The sequence below is a fragment of the Penicilliopsis zonata genome (assembly GCF_001890105.1).
Source record: "Penicilliopsis zonata CBS 506.65 unplaced genomic scaffold ASPZOscaffold_6, whole genome shotgun sequence".
Taxonomy (NCBI): Eukaryota; Fungi; Ascomycota; class Eurotiomycetes; order Eurotiales; family Aspergillaceae; genus Penicilliopsis; species Penicilliopsis zonata.
This window is the reverse complement of record NW_019208916.1, coordinates 1,426,899-1,440,296: the sequence shown is the minus strand read 5'-3', so window position 1 is coordinate 1,440,296 and position 13,398 is coordinate 1,426,899. Positions and strand designations below refer to the sequence as shown.

General features: G+C 57.7%; 6 protein-coding genes across 6 annotated transcripts; 5 read left to right on the top strand and 1 right to left on the bottom strand.

The window, feature by feature from the left end:
• Nucleotides 1-122: 122 nt before the first annotated feature.
• Nucleotides 123-1,500, top strand: ASPZODRAFT_142099 (hypothetical protein; the record flags this gene model as incomplete). Its single annotated transcript, XM_022724820.1, has 2 exons — nt 123-466; nt 519-1,500. 2 exons carry the CDS (start codon nt 123-125, stop codon nt 1,498-1,500), a joined length of 1,326 nt encoding a protein of 441 aa, XP_022581875.1.
• A 233-nt stretch (nt 1,501-1,733) lies between these two features.
• Nucleotides 1,734-4,208, top strand: ASPZODRAFT_166563 (hypothetical protein; the record flags this gene model as incomplete). The annotated part of the gene is made up of 4 exons (XM_022726765.1): nt 1,734-1,835; nt 1,879-2,004; nt 2,055-2,129; nt 2,194-4,208. The coding sequence occupies 4 exons, from the start codon at nt 1,734-1,736 to the stop codon at nt 4,051-4,053; spliced, it is 2,163 nt and encodes a 720-aa protein (XP_022581874.1). The 3' UTR covers nt 4,054-4,208.
• A 686-nt stretch (nt 4,209-4,894) lies between these two features.
• On the top strand, nt 4,895-6,271 carry ASPZODRAFT_142097 (hypothetical protein; the record flags this gene model as incomplete). The annotated part of the gene is made up of 1 exon (XM_022724819.1): nt 4,895-6,271. One exon carries the CDS (start codon nt 4,895-4,897, stop codon nt 6,269-6,271), a length of 1,377 nt encoding a protein of 458 aa, XP_022581873.1.
• Nucleotides 6,272-6,781: 510 nt separating this feature from the next.
• ASPZODRAFT_159251 (hypothetical protein) lies at nt 6,782-8,580 on the top strand (the record flags this gene model as incomplete). The annotated part of the gene is made up of 5 exons (XM_022726391.1): nt 6,782-6,915; nt 6,971-7,396; nt 7,443-8,143; nt 8,201-8,305; nt 8,366-8,580. The coding sequence occupies 5 exons, from the start codon at nt 6,782-6,784 to the stop codon at nt 8,578-8,580; spliced, it is 1,581 nt and encodes a 526-aa protein (XP_022581872.1).
• Nucleotides 8,581-8,840: 260 nt separating this feature from the next.
• Nucleotides 8,841-10,692, top strand: ASPZODRAFT_151852 (hypothetical protein; the record flags this gene model as incomplete). Its single annotated transcript, XM_022725786.1, has 4 exons — nt 8,841-9,260; nt 9,321-9,444; nt 9,505-10,276; nt 10,644-10,692. 4 exons carry the CDS (start codon nt 8,841-8,843, stop codon nt 10,690-10,692), a joined length of 1,365 nt encoding a protein of 454 aa, XP_022581871.1.
• A 688-nt stretch (nt 10,693-11,380) lies between these two features.
• ASPZODRAFT_65336 (hypothetical protein) lies at nt 11,381-13,216 on the bottom strand (the record flags this gene model as incomplete). Its single annotated transcript, XM_022729297.1, has 3 exons — nt 11,381-11,462; nt 11,514-13,031; nt 13,077-13,216. 3 exons carry the CDS (start codon nt 13,214-13,216, stop codon nt 11,381-11,383), a joined length of 1,740 nt encoding a protein of 579 aa, XP_022581870.1.
• Nucleotides 13,217-13,398: the final 182 nt, after the last annotated feature.

The following is a 13,398-nucleotide window of genomic DNA, read 5'->3' as shown; positions in this document are numbered from 1 at the left end:
TACAATACAGTGTCTATACCTACCTAGTAGTTATGTCCCAGGTGGAGCCGAACATGTATATAGCCATCACATATCACCAGGTAGACATGAGCTATTGCTATTCGGCCATAGAATCCTGCACAATGAAATACCTCAAACGCTCTGCCCCCCCCGCGACCGCCGTCGATGTCTCCGCCATCGTCCACGGCGTGATCGCGGATATCCGCAAGAACGGAGACGCTGCCGTGCGCCGCTACTCGGACAAGTTCGATCAATGGTCGCCGGCCTCGTTCCGGCTGTCTCGCGCGGAGATTGATGCCGCCATCGCAGCCTGCCCTGCGCAGACCATCGAGGATATCAAGACCGTCCAGCGGAACGTGCGGCTGTTCGCGGAGCAGCAGCGCGAGTCCATCACCGACTTTGAATACGAGATCCAGCCAGGTGTCTTCCTCGGACAGAGGAACCTGCCGATCCAGCGGGTGGGAGCGTAAGCCAGCATTTGAAGAACGATCCTGTCCGTCTGTGCTAACTTCCGATAGGTACATTCCGGGCGGAAGATACCCGTTGCTGGCATCCGCGCATATGACCATCCTCACGGCCAAAACCGCGGGGGTCCCCCATGTGGTCGGATGCACGCCGCCGATGGCAGGAGACATCCCGAACGCGACGGTTGCGGCCATGGCGCTGGCAGGCGCAGACGAAATCTACCTGCTGGGCGGCGTGCAGGCGATCGCAGCCATGGCCCTGGGCACCGAGTCGATGGCCAAAGTGGACTTCCTCGCGGGGCCGGGCAACGCCTTTGTTGCCGAGGCCAAACGGCAGCTCTTCGGCGAGGTTGGCATCGACCTTTTCGCGGGGCCGACGGAGATCCTCATCGTCGCCGACGAGACGGCCGATCCGTTCACCGTCGCGACGGATCTGCTCTCCCAGGCGGAACATGGGCCCGACACCCCCGCGGTCCTCATCACCACGTCTCCATCCGTCGGAAGAGAAACGATCTGCCGGGTCCAGGAACTGCTGCAACGGGATCTTTCCACGGCGGAGCTGTCCCAGACCTCCTGGGAGCGCTTCGGCGAGGTTGTCGTCGTTGAGAATGACGACAAGGATGTCCTGGATACTGACGACGGCAATCACGGGCTGGTGGACGCCGCCTACGCTGTCGCCGACACATACGCCAGCGAGCATGTCCAGATCCTCACGGCGGACCCGCGCCGCGCCCTGGCCAAGATGACTGCGTACGGCGCATTGTTCCTCGGCGCCCGCACCTGCGTCTCATACGGCGACAAGGTGATCGGCACCAACCATGTGCTGCCTACAAAGAAGGCGGCGCGCTACACCGGCGGCCTGTGGGTGGGCAAGTTCCTACGCACCCTGACCTACCAGGAAGTTCGCGATGACCGCGCCAGTGGCGAGCTGGGGAGATTGTGTGGGCGCGCAGCTCGGGTCGAGAAGTTTGAAGGACACGCCCGTTCGGGGGACATCCGCGCGCACAAGTATCTCGGAGACGAATTGGGGTGGTAGTATTCATAAACTTCTGGGATATTTCTAGACCTATCTTTCTCTAGCCTGACCATCGCGTATTGTATGGAACTGTGCATACTATAGCTAGATGTGTGCGGAGGACAGGATCGCCTCCACCCGGAGGTGGTCCCGAGGTTCAATCTATAAATGTACTCATCCTGTAAGACATATCACAGTGTATACACATCTCTTTACAAGGCTCATATTGATACAAATATTCCCGTTTGAACATCATGAGCACAACCGCAAACTCCCTCCATGTTCTCATCGTCGGAGGCGGCATCGGTGGCCTCACCGCCGCCATCGCCCTCCGCAAACAGGGCCATCAGGTTGAAGTATGTTAATAGTAGTGCCAGAAAAAGCTCTGCTGACTGTTAGATCTTCGAGCAATCCCGTCTGGCCACCGAGACCGGGGCCGCGATCCATCTTGCCCCGAATGCCAACGGAGTCCTGAAACGCTTGGGCATTTTTGCCGAACGGGGGGGTGCGAATCCAATGGAGAGGGTCTGTCTATGTTCCGTCTCAGGACAATATACGGTGTTAACACCGCCCAGTTGACGGAATATACGGACGGGGGCAAATTGAAAAGGTCCATGGACTTGACCGAGGACAACAAGCGATGGCAGCATGTAAGACATGAACCCTCTTGCCTGATATACAAAAAAAAAAAAAAACTCATTCATGCCTTTACAGGAATGGCTGCTGGCCCACCGGGTCGACCTGCACAACCAGTTGAAGGAGGCTGTCCAGACCCCTGCCGAAGATGGCTCCGTGATCGCCTTCCACACGGCCAGCCGGGTAACTTCCGTGGACGCCGCGACGGGAACGGTGGTCTTGGCCGACGGGAGCCAGCATACAGGCGATGTGATTGTCGGCGCGGATGGCGTTCATTCCGTCACCCGATCCGCTCTTCCGGGAGCGCACACGGTCCGCGCCGAGGCCAGTGGCAAGAGCGCATTCCGATTCCTCGTGCCGCGTAACGCAGCCCTGGCTGACCCCGAGACGGCCGGCTTTTGTACCAGGCCGGGGGAGCTGTGCATCTGGTACGGGGCGGATCGGCGGATCGTGCTGTACCCAACCTCACACAACAGCGTGCTGAACTTTGTGCTCATCCATCCGACGGAGGAGTCTGCCGAGGAAGCCGAACGGGGAGGCGAGGCCGAGGGGAGGGAAACCTGGGGACAGCAGACGCACAATCTGGATCGGATGCTGCAGGTCTACGCCGGCTTCGATCCCGCCATCCTCAAGCTGCTGGCCAAGGCGGATCCTCAGAGCGTGCGGGTGTGGAAGTTGCTGGACATGGCCGAGATCCCGAGCTGGCATACGGAGCGTCTCGCCCTCCTCGGAGACGCCGCCCACCCGTTCCTCCCGCACCAGGGCCAGGGGGGCGGCGTCGCCATTGAAGACGCCGCCTCGCTGGCCGTGGTGCTGCCGGCGGACGTGAGCGCCGAAGAGGTCCCTGCCCGGCTGGCGCTGTACGACGAGATCCGGCACGGCCGCGCCACACGCATCCAGCAGTATTCCCGACTCGCCGGACAGGATAGAGCCGACGGAGATGCGCGGTCCGTCGCCAATGGCAACACCGGCAAGGCGGCGTTTGATATGTACGGCTTCACAGACTACAACTTTGGCCACGACGAATGGGACAACTCCACGCAGCGGCTGCGCGAATGGACCTGGAACAGGATGGAATCGCCCTACTGGCGCATGCCGATTGCCTTTGGGCCGATGCCTGGCCCCCGGCAGACGCACCTGGGCCTCCCGCGCGACGGCACCCGGTCGACCTTTACCACGGCGTCGATCCGGTTCAAGACCTCGCGGACCGTGCTGCAGAATCTCTTCCCGCCCGGACGAAGTGGCTGGCGGTTCACGGCGCCGGACACGGTAGCGTATGCGTCCTTTGCGCAGACGACGCTCAACAAGATGCACTGGCTCGGGGGCTCGGGATACAAGCATTTCGGCCTGTACGTCCATGGGGTTGAGTATGTGGGCTCCCCGGACGGCACCGTCGTGCGGGGGACATACATGCCCATCCTGTTTGAGTCGCTGACGGACCCGATTGTGTCGGGCCGTGAGGAACTCGGCATGCCGAAGCTGTACACTTCTGTTGACGTCTACCGGCGGGAACACTCGTATCGGATCCGTACCGGCTGGGAGGGCGCGCAATGGGGCAACTTCCTGCTCCAGGATCTGCAGCAGCTACAGGGCAAGGATGCCTTGGAGAGTGCGCGGGGGGGTATCAGCGGGGAGAACGATGCGGGTATTCTCGTCTACAAGTATATCCCCAAGACCGGGCGGCAGAACAAGAACGTCGCGGCGGAGGAATATCCGGTCTTTGATCCCTTTGCCGAAGCTGTGCCCACCCCGCAGCCAAAGAGGGTCTATACCACGTCCAAGGCCAGCTTCTCCATCGACCCCTTGGACTGGGAGCAGCTGCCCACCATGCACCACATCATCGCACGTCTGGCAGAACTGCCGGTCTACGAGATTGTGGGGGGGAAGGTTGTCGAGGGCGAGGGGGTCCCGGATGTATCTGGAGCGAGGCCGATTTAGTAGAAGTGCAAGAGGATAGTACAATCGAATGGTATCAATCAGATCAGCAGAATGATAAATGTTATGTTCAGGAGTCGCTGCATCTTACATCTGCTTCTATGTTTTGAAAAGCAAATTCCAATGCTTAGAATTATCAGTCAACGATAGAACTTGAGAGCAGTACAGGATACAGATATCCTGTATGTGATTGAGTACATGATGGCTTGTATATTGATTAATACAATAAAACGTATTCTTACAATATCTCACCGGCAGGCTTTTCAAGTATATTGTCATAGTAGATACTAGGTAAGCACTGATAGACCATTCTACAATTGCAACTCTGTACCCTATACATATCTATATATATATACTACAGTATATATTATAACTTGTTAACATAATCAACCACAGGCTTGATTAACCTATACATAGGCTCTCACTTGCTCTTACCTCTATACAGGTGTAGTCTCAGTATTTTGGATACAGATGCATGGTAGCTGTTCCACAACCCTCCACTATCACACGTTGTATGCTTTCTATCTATTCTATACTATTGACGCACTGTCTTCTGTAATATTCTAACCACTTGCAGCTGTGCATACGTGGACAGCGGTGATCTGCATATGTTGGATATTAGGCCTCGTCATCCATCTTGGCTATCACAGTGATAGAACGCCATCGGGACCACCTGGATACCCCAGAAATGCGGAGAATGGCCCGTACGGCTCCACTGGGGATTTCGACGATGATGGAGATGATACAGGGCATCTAAGGCATGGAGATCTATATATACCTTTGTACAACACATTGAATCGACAGCATCCAGCGGAGTATTGCGTTGCTATTCCAATTCGATACAATGACTACCCTTGTCCTACTCGGCCTTGCCAGCCTTGCCCTGGGGTCTGTGACCATCGTCGACCCCAGCAACTACGCCGACCTTGCCGCCGATACCGCCGACAACGCCCTCCTGGCCAACTATTGGACCGACAATGGTGGCCCGCAGGAGCTGATCTACAACATCACCGGTCCATATTACTTTTCCGCCACCGACGGTGTGGCGCTTGCTCACCAAGTGCTGTCCGTCGACGCCAACGACACCTCTGTGGTGGTCATCACAGAAGACTCTGCAGTCAACCTGTCATACGTGACAGTGGTCAAGGAGGGATACGCAACCTGGCTGAACCAGGCGAGCTTTTTCGGCGTCAATGCGGCCGTCAACGTCGCCAACGCGTCGACCGCGTACATCGACCACAGCAACATCACCGTCCACGACGGCGCCGCCAACATCTACGCGTATGGGACGGGAAGCGCTGTCTACGTCAGCGACGTGGACCTGTATAGTTCCGGCCCGGTCTCGCACGGCCTGTACGCAGCGGGCAACGGAACCATCTACGCCAATAACATCCGGCATTACTCCGGCGGCAACCGGGCCTCTTCCTTCTCGGGCGATAATCCGGGCGGATATCTGTACGTGACGGACGCCGTGGCACACACGGCAGGCATCGGAAGCGCAACCTTCTACACCCTGGGCAAGAGCTACGGAACGGACGTGGTCGGGCGGACGGACCAGGCGCCCAGCGTCTTCTCCGACGGGGCGCAGAGCTCCGTGTTTGTGCGGGTGGACTTGACCGCAGGCCTGCTGGCGGGAACGGTGCTCTTCTGCTCGGCGGATCGGCAGAGCGGAGCGGAGTTGAGCTTCACGGATTCCCGGCTCACCACGCTGGGGTCGGATATGGCGGCCCTGTGGTTCGGAAATGTCATTGCTGATGTGCAGCTCGTCGCCACGGAGATCAACACCACCTCGGGCATTCTGGTGATTGCCAACTCGTCGCAGGTGACCCAGGCCTTTGACTATTTCGCCGGCTCGGAGGAGAACTCGGCCATCCAGCCCGCGGAGGTTACAGTGCTGGTGGAGGAGTCGGATCTGCGCGGCGATCTGGTCGCTTACAACGGCAGTTCCATCGCCTGGACTCTCGCCAGCTACTCCTCGTGGACAGGGACTGCCTATTCCGCGACCGGCAAGGGCTATCTCGGGGTTTACCTGGATGAGACCTCGACCTGGACGCTGACGGACAATGTCGAGCTCATCAACTTCACCAACGGGGATTCCACGCACAGCAACATCATCAGCGGAGGGTACAATATTTCCTATGACGTGACTGCCGACGCCAATGCCTATCTTGATGGCACGACCGTCAGCCTGTCGGGTGGAGGGATCTTGTTCCCATATTAGTATTACCCAGATAGATACAGTGATGTATACAATCAATCATACGGAATAAATCAGTATCTATTGTCATTATCATAGAAATATCACCATGAGTATCTCTAGAGACCAAGAGCTGTGTAGATCAGATACCAACCAGTAGATGAGCAGCTAAAACCGCCGATCCGAGTGTATCAGCCTAGTTTGGGATCGAGAACACAGCTCCAGTACTGTGTTATAGTCTCCGCCACAGACGCGTACAGGCCTGATTGTTGCCTAGAATTGCCAATAGAGCCACGTATCCCTCGCCGCAGCCTTCCCGAACAGGCAGGCCGCGTAATGACAGCTAAACTCCGCATTTCATTAATTAAGCTTCCCCGGACCCCGCATGGCAGGTCCCCCACATCCCCGGCGGGCCGCTCGGCTCGCTGGACCTAGACCTTCATACTCCGTACCTATAAACAAACATGCAGACCCTCCATGTAGTATAGACACCACCCAGACCTCCTCCATCTCCTCTCAATCTTCGCCAGCGCAATGTCCACTCAGGCTGAAGAATCGCACCCCTTCCACCTGCACAATCTCGGCCATGTCCGGCTGCGTCACGCAGAAACCAACGAGGTGATCCTTACGCCTGCGCCATCCTTGGATCCAAATGACCCTCTACGATGGTAATCATCGCCGACACTTCTGTTCGTCAACACTGGGTCTATTCTGACGAGACAGGTCCACCTCGTATAAAATCTACATTGCCGTGTTGGTGTCCCTAGCGATGCTGATGTGCAACTTCATGGCGGCCGGCCCGACGGTGACAATGGTGGAAGTGGCCTCCGCCTTTCCCGAGGGCGGCGACACAACCCTCTCCGACTGGATCGATCGCGCAGCGTATTTCTTCAACAATTCGGCCCTGCTGCAAGGCGTGTCAACCCTGTTCTGGGTGCCGCTGCTCAACAAGTACGGCCGGCGGCCGATCTACATCTCCGCCTTCATCGTCTACTTCTTCATGATCCTCGGCTCTGGACTCGCCACGACCTACGCCGGTGAGCTTGTCACTCGCACCATACTCGGCATTGGCGCAGGCGCAGGCGAGTGTCTTGCGCCGGTGACTATTGCCGACGTCTTCTACCTCCACCAGCGTGGATACGGGATGGCGTATGAAGACCCCCCTCCTTTACTGGCTTTTTCTGACTGGCGACAGCATATACAATGCCGCGTTGAGTGCCGGGGTGGCCATGGGGATTGTCATCTCCGGTCTGGTGACGATCAACCACTCGTGGCGGTACGACTACTGGGTCGGATGTGGGCTTACTGGCGGCCTGATCATCGTGGTAATCTTCTTCTTCCCCGAGACCGCCTTCCGACGGGTCGGAAACCCGCTGGCGGAACATACCGACAAGGTGATGGACGAGCACGTCGAGGAGGCTCTACCCGACATTCCGGCCAAACGAACGTACCGGCAGAACCTCCGCTTCTGGTCCGGGCAGCGGTACACGGACGAGTCCTTCTGGCGGATGTTCATCCGCCCCTTTGGTCTGATCTTGATCCCGTCCATCTTCTGGGCGACCATCGTCATGTCCGTGACGATCGGCTTCCTTGTAGCCGTGACCTCCAACTTCGCCACCGCGTTTGCCAACACCTACGGCTTCGGCACCTGGCAGAGCGGCCTGTGTTTTATCGCCGGCATGATCGGCTGTGTGTTTGGCACCTTCGTTGGCGGCCCCTTTTCCGACTGGGTTGCCGACTACTTCACCAAGCGCAACGGCGGCATCCGAGAGCCCGAAATGCGCCTGCCTGCCATCATTCCGAGCGTCATTGCCGCGCCCCTCTCCCTGGTGCTCTTCGGCTGCGGCATCGCCTACAAGTGGCATTGGATTGTTCCAACAATCGGTCTTGGGCTGTGTATGAATCCTTGCCGAACATCTTGTATGTGTATATGTGGCATGCTAATCCTTCCAGTGTCGTTTGCCATCGCCCAGGGCACAAATGTCTCCTTCGTTTACTGCATCGACTCGTTCCGCCCGGTCGCCGGCGAGGTCACCGTCACCCAGCTCGCATTCAAGTGTAAGCCTCATCCGAATCTATGTCTGACAATGGCTATAAAGTCAATGTTGACCGATCCAGCATGCTTCGGCTTCTTGCTCTCCTTCTATACAAACCCCTGGATTGACGAGGTTGGATACGCCTCTGCGTACGGGACCATGGCCGCCATCTCGGGCGGCTGTCTGCTCTTCTTCATCCCGCTGTTCTTCTGGGGTAAGGCTCTCCGCACGGCGGCGATGAAGTGGCCGTTTATCCAGTTTGTGTTCTGGAAGGACGATCGGGAGGTGGGGGAGTAGTCGAGTACATGTTGAGGATAGGTTCTCGTTAAGTAGCTTCTTAAGTTCTCTGATGACTGAATTTATACTTGCGCATAACGACCATGCAGTATAGTCCTGTCTGGTATACCATCTTATTACGTATTGAATCTGCAATGTGGTGTACCTCGGCTCGGCTCCACATACAACAGGCATGCATAGATAGATGAATAGTATATAAATCATATACATGCCCTTTTACATGCCTTCCTCTGACTAAGACATATGATTAGATATTGACAATGCAGATCGTTCGTCACTCCGCTCCAGGCTACGAAGAAGCCCGCATAGGACGGGTCTTCAACGCCCGTCGACCAAGCCGATACCCTCTCGCCGTCGTCATGGCACGCAACACAGCCGACGTGATAGAGGCAGTCCAGCTGGCGATCCGCTCAAACTGCCGCGTGGCGATCCGCTCGGGCGGCCATTCGTGGGCAGCGTGGAGCGTGCGCGATAACTCCGTCCTCATCGATCTGGGCGAGTTCAAAACGCTGCAAGTCGATCCTGCGGCGCTGCGTGCCAGAGCATCTCCCAGTATTACGGGCAAGGAATTGAACGGCAGGCTTGTCCATGAGTATGGATTGATGTTTCCCGGTGGACATTGCCCGGATGTCGGGTTGGGAGGGTTTCTTCTCCAGGGGGGGATGGGATGGAACTGTCGGGTATCTTCCTTTTTTCCAATGGATGCAAGAAATGAATCCGCCTGGCTTATACTGAATTAGGGCTGGGGATGGGCCTGCGAGCGGGTCGAGGCGGTGGATGTGGTCACTGCCAACGGAGATCTCGTCCATTGCAACAAAGACGAGCATGCAGATCTCTACTGGGCGGCGAGGGGGGCAGGGCCTGGTATGCTCCGGACATAAGGGTCGCTCCAGCCATGAATGAAGCCATCTAACCTCATGATAGGCTTCCCCGGGGTGGTGGTTCAATTCCACCTGAGCCTGATCAAGAACCCTGTCTTCCGATCGTCCGGATACCTCTACCCGATATGCGAATACCGCCGGGCCTTTGACTGGATTCTATCGCTGACGCCCGGGTACGACGCCGACACCGAGATCACAGTGGTAGCACAGTACCCCGAGGGAAGGGAGGAGCTGTGTCTTTTCATCCTGCTGGTGTGCATGAAACCCACGGCCGAAGAGGCCGAACAGGCGCTGCTCCCCGCCCAGCAATCACGACCCGACGGAACAGTGGAGGAATGGTTCTGCAAGGAGGACAGCTTGCACGCGCAGTATGAGAACCAGGGCAAGGCTAACCCAGACGGTCACCGGTACTGTGCAGACAACGCCTATCTCGCCAACGAGACCGCAGATGTGGCCGCCGTGCTGGAGGAGGCCTTCACCACGCTGCCGCATCGGAAGGCGTTTGCCCTGTGGTACGCGATGGATCCGTGCAGTCGTCGTCCGCTCCCGGACATGGCCCTCAGTCTGCACTCAGACCACTACTTTGCCCTGTACACCGTGTGGGAAGACGCGACGGACGACGAGCGGTGCACTGCGTGGGTGCAGGGCGTCATGCAGCGGGTCGCCAGTCACTCTGTCGGCGCATATCTGGGCGATTCGGACTTCCAAGCCCGGCAGACGCAATACTGGAGCGAGGAGAATACGCAGCGGCTGACGGCCATCCGTCGGAAGTGGGATCCCGAGGCCAGAATCTGCGGTTATCTGGGGATGGAATAGCCGGATGAAACGCGGGGGGCGGGTGAAACGCGGGGGTGGGCCCAGGCCAGGGTTCGGGAAGTGGGGGAAGTACATACTTATAACGTACTTCAATACAGAGTGTATTACGCTCCTCTGGTCCTCGTTAGCCCGCTGTGTTCTGGTACAATGTCTTCTACGGACCTCGTCGGAAAGGTCGCCATTGTAAGCGGCTCCTCGTCTGGCATCGGAGCGGCGATTGTGCGAGAGCTGTCGTCGCGTGGCGTCCACACGGTAATCAACCATCCTTCCGTGTCGGAAAAGGAGGAAGCCGATGCCCTGGCGGCTTCTTTGCAGACGGCGGCAGTCTGTGTCGAGGCAGACATGGGCCTCGTTGACTCGCCGCAGCGTCTCGTCGACGCGGCCATGGCGAGATGGGGTCGGCTCGACATTGTGATCAACTGCGTTGCATTGGCAGTCAATCGGCCACTGGAGGAACAGACGCTGGCCGACTGGGACAAACTGGTGAATATTAATGGCCGAGCGACCTTCCTGCTCACACAGGCCAGTCTGCCTCATCTCACTCGAGGGTCTGGGCGGATCGTCAATATCGCGAGCATCTCCGCGCGGGGACCGCCCCCGAATCAGACCATCTATGCGGGGACCAAGGGGATGGTGGATTCCTTCACCAAGTGCTGGTAACTACACTTGCCTTGTGCTTATTCATAATCCCCATCTGATCTTTATGCCTCTCTTCACGTACTCTATACTATATTAACGATCATAGGGCAAAAGAACTCCCTCCCAAGTACGGCTGCACCGTTAACGCGGTAAGCCCCGGCCCGACACGAACAGAAGGGTTCGCGGCGGCAGGCGACGCCCAGATGAAGATCCTTCAGCCGATCATCGACCAGACGCCCGTGGGCAGTCGGATGGCGCAGCCGGAGGAGATTGCGTATGCGGTGGCCTTCCTGTGCGAGGAGCGGGCGAGATGGATCAATGGCGCACATCTCATTGCGTCGGGGGGGTTATTCATTGACTAGATTTGACTTTATAATCTATACTGTTCTCCAGCCGTACGATACTCTACTCGATATCAAAGGCAGCATTGGAATATATACTTGGCTGTGTCTACAACTCGATCTCTAGGTAGGAATCACCGGAAGAACCACGTAATTCTCATACTCCAAATGGATATGGTTCATTCCCTGCAGTTTATCCTTCGACCTACCACGATCAGCACTATCATACAGAGATCAATACTCGGGATCGACATACCTATCTGTGGGATCATTGTGCTGGAAATTGCCGCAGCCTTGCGTATCACCCGAGGAGACCTCGAGAACAATCTTCCCACCTGCCTCGACGACAACATTCGTCGGCCAGATTTCGACATCGACGGGGTAGATTTCGCCCGGCAGCACGGGGAGGACGTCACAGGCAAAGTAGTCGCGGTGAGGCAGGTAGTCCCGATGACGGCGATGTTGGTGGTTCACCTTGCGCAGACTGACGCGCAGCCAACCTTTGGTGAGAGGGACAGGGTCGCCCGCCGTGCCGGTATAGAAGACTTCGTTTCCCGACGGATCAAGGTGGCGCAGGGTGAGGAAGAGATCAATCTCCGAGGGCAACGGGCCGCCCGTGTCGGGGGTGACGGAGACGTTGAGCCGAGCGACAGGGTGGCCGGTGATTTCCGTCTCCTCAGCAAAGGCTTCCGAGATGAACTGCACAGCGTGCGGGGTGGTCAAGTTGCCCAGGGCACGGTAGCTGATCTTGTCGCGGCCGACGGGTAGGCCCGACGGCGGCGGCGGAGCGGGAGATAGTTTCTTCTCGGAGGTTAGGAAATACTTCTGGTAGACCGTCCTTCCGATGGGCCACTCCGTCTCCGCGCGGCGGGCAAACACCCGTTCCGCCACGGGATCGTTGAAGCCGACGGTCCCCTTCCGAAGGAGCAGGTTGACACGGGGGGCGGTGCCGGTGGTCCATCCGCCGCGGTCGTCGCCCTTGAGAAAGGCATCGAGGAAGCTCAGCTGCACGTCGTGGACCTCGGAGTGGTAGTAAAAGGGCAGGTCGTGTCGTCCGGCGATGAAGCGCAGATACTTGAGCGGCGAGCGGGCGTGCATGAAGCCCTGCACGTTCCCGCGCAGGTGAAGCATGATCCCGCCCCAGTTGGCCACCGACAGCAGCGGCACCCGTACATCTTCCAGGTTATACTCCCTCTCGGCGTAGTAGGCATCGTCTCGGAAGCGGTTCACGCGGTTGTCCTCGTTCTGGTCGCGACGGTTTTTCCGCAGGGTGTTTTCGGAATCCGCATCCGCATCTTCCGCCGGGTTGCTGCTGTGCTCCGCCACGGTCTTGTCACGCTCTCTCCTGTACTGGTTGCGCACAATCTGTCTGTCCCACCAGAAGCGGATGAAGCCGTTGGAGAGGATGCCCCCATGCCGGCAGCGGTCTCGGTAGTAATCCGACATGCCCTCCCAGGGGATCATACAGGCCAGCCCCCTTGGCTGGCGCGCAGCCACCCGCCACTGGGTGCCGGCATAGTAGCTGATGCCCAGCAGGCCGACTTTCCCCGTGCACCAGGGCTGCGCGGCCGCCCACTCGACCACCTGCGCGAAGCTCTCGCTGGTGTCGCGCGACATTGTGTCCAGCAGGCCGGGAGACTGGCCCGTGCCGCGCTCGTCGGCTCGCACAACGGCGTAGCCGTGGGCGGTCCAGAAGCCGGGGTCGGGTGTCTCCCAGGCGGAATGCTCGGAGTGGTGTTCTTCATCCACTTCGCTGTAGGATTGGAGGTGGAAGCTAACATGGTCAATAGGAAACATGTACATGGGTGGGGGACTGTACTCCTTGTAGTGTATGTCTTTGCCGTAAGGGCCGTAGGTCACGATGGCAGGGCTTTGCTGCTGGTTCTGCGGCCGGTACACGTTACATCGGATCAGCCCGTCGGATAGCGGGATGGACACGTTTTCCTCGTAGATGTACATGATGTGTATGTAGCCGTATGGTATGCGGTCGAGTATGTAGAGAATACAAATAGCACAGGATAGATGAATGGGACCCGGTTCGATGTTATATACCCGATGAATGGCTCTGTATATATTCCATGTGGAGCCGACTTCCGAGGGCCCCTATGGTTGCAGTAACTTCTTGATATACAATAATTATC